The 1,101-nt window shown below is 40.4% G+C and overlaps 1 protein-coding gene across 1 annotated transcript; it reads right to left on the minus strand.

The window, feature by feature from the left end:
* Positions 1–240: 240 nt before the first annotated feature.
* Positions 241–1,019, minus strand: LOC127750859 (uncharacterized). Its single transcript, XM_052273466.1, has 3 exons — positions 904–1,019; positions 713–807; positions 241–623 (listed from the first exon to the last, which is right to left on the minus strand). Exons 1-3 carry the CDS (start codon positions 986–988, stop codon positions 297–299), a joined length of 507 nt encoding a protein of 168 aa, XP_052129426.1. The 5' UTR covers positions 989–1,019; the 3' UTR covers positions 241–296.
* Between the last annotated feature and the right edge of the window lie 82 nt (positions 1,020–1,101).

Genomic DNA, 1,101 nt, shown 5'->3' on the forward strand with positions numbered 1-1,101 from the left:
ATGCAGACTGTAGCTTTGGACAATTGGACAGCATTTAAGAGAAATGTGAAATCATACTTTGTCAGTGAGGGTGTAAGCACCGTCTCCCAAAATGTGGTACTCTCTAAGGAAGTTTTAATTGCGCAGCAAATGTTATCCTAATGGACTTCTTCGGAAGGTCCTATTATCGCCAACAGAGCCTGGCTGGCCAAGGAAAACATCTCTGAACAGCAGTTGGTCATCACAGGTCCCTTGAAGAATTACGGAGTAACTGTGATGCCTGTTTATATATCTTTGTGGCTGCTCTACAGGGGCAGTTATATATATATATGGCACCCATCCACACATCCTACAACACTGGGATAGCCATACTTTGTTTCAAAATTTCTGGCAATGCTGGCCATTTCCTGGTTAGAGGGCCAGCGAATGTAACGCCCACTTATTTCTTGAAGGACAGCAATAATTGTCTTAAATTGATTATGTACTGAACCCTTGGCAAGACCAAAGTTAACTCCTACAGAACGAAAACTGTCAGGAGTAGCGAGTATCCACAGTGTCATCATCAGCGACTTATCAACATACATGCCTGGGTAGTCCAAACGATTTGTCTCCCTCATGTGGCGGCCCACAACAACTACTAAAGTCTGCAGAACAAAATAAGGAGGTTCTTAAATAGAAGTAACGCAAAAGTTGCAACAAACAATGATGGAAAAATGGAAGAATAAAAATTTACCTCATATGTGATGCGTGACATTCTGAAGTGTGTTTTGAACATAGGATCACCCAACCTCCACCACCATTCAATGTCCACCAAGGGGAAAGGCCGACCTGCAACATTCAAAAATGCTAATAAGTGAACTTTTCGACCTAACCTGTACCACCATAGCCCATAGCTCTATTTCTATAGAAAAACACGATTATTACCCTGATTTTCATCTTCGGGAAGGTTACGGTTTCGTAAAATCAAAATAAGATTAAACATGAATAGTTCTTCATCTTCAAGGTCCATTTTGCGCTACAACAGCTCAATTCTACCTGAACCAAAAATGTATCTATCAAATATCGCAAATACAAGAACACCGATAATTTTGCAAATATGTTGATGTTGATATTTACCGGCAA

Source organism: Frankliniella occidentalis, unplaced genomic scaffold, assembly GCF_000697945.3.
Source record: "Frankliniella occidentalis isolate FOCC.00 unplaced genomic scaffold, Focc_3.1 Scaffold274, whole genome shotgun sequence".
NCBI lineage: Eukaryota > Metazoa > Arthropoda > Insecta > Thysanoptera > Thripidae > Frankliniella > Frankliniella occidentalis.

Excerpts from the sequence above, each read along its gene's own strand:
- LOC127750859 (XM_052273466.1), bottom strand. The coding sequence starts at position 988 with ATGGACCTTGAAGATGAAGAACTATTCATGTTTAATCTTATTTTGATT. Across the intron at positions 808-903 it reads TCCCGAAGATGAAAATCAGG|GTCGGCCTTTCCCCTTGGTG; the intron begins GTAATAATCGTG and ends TGAATGTTGCAG. Across the intron at positions 624-712 it reads TGTCACGCATCACATATGAG|ACTTTAGTAGTTGTTGTGGG; the intron begins GTAAATTTTTAT and ends TTTGTTCTGCAG.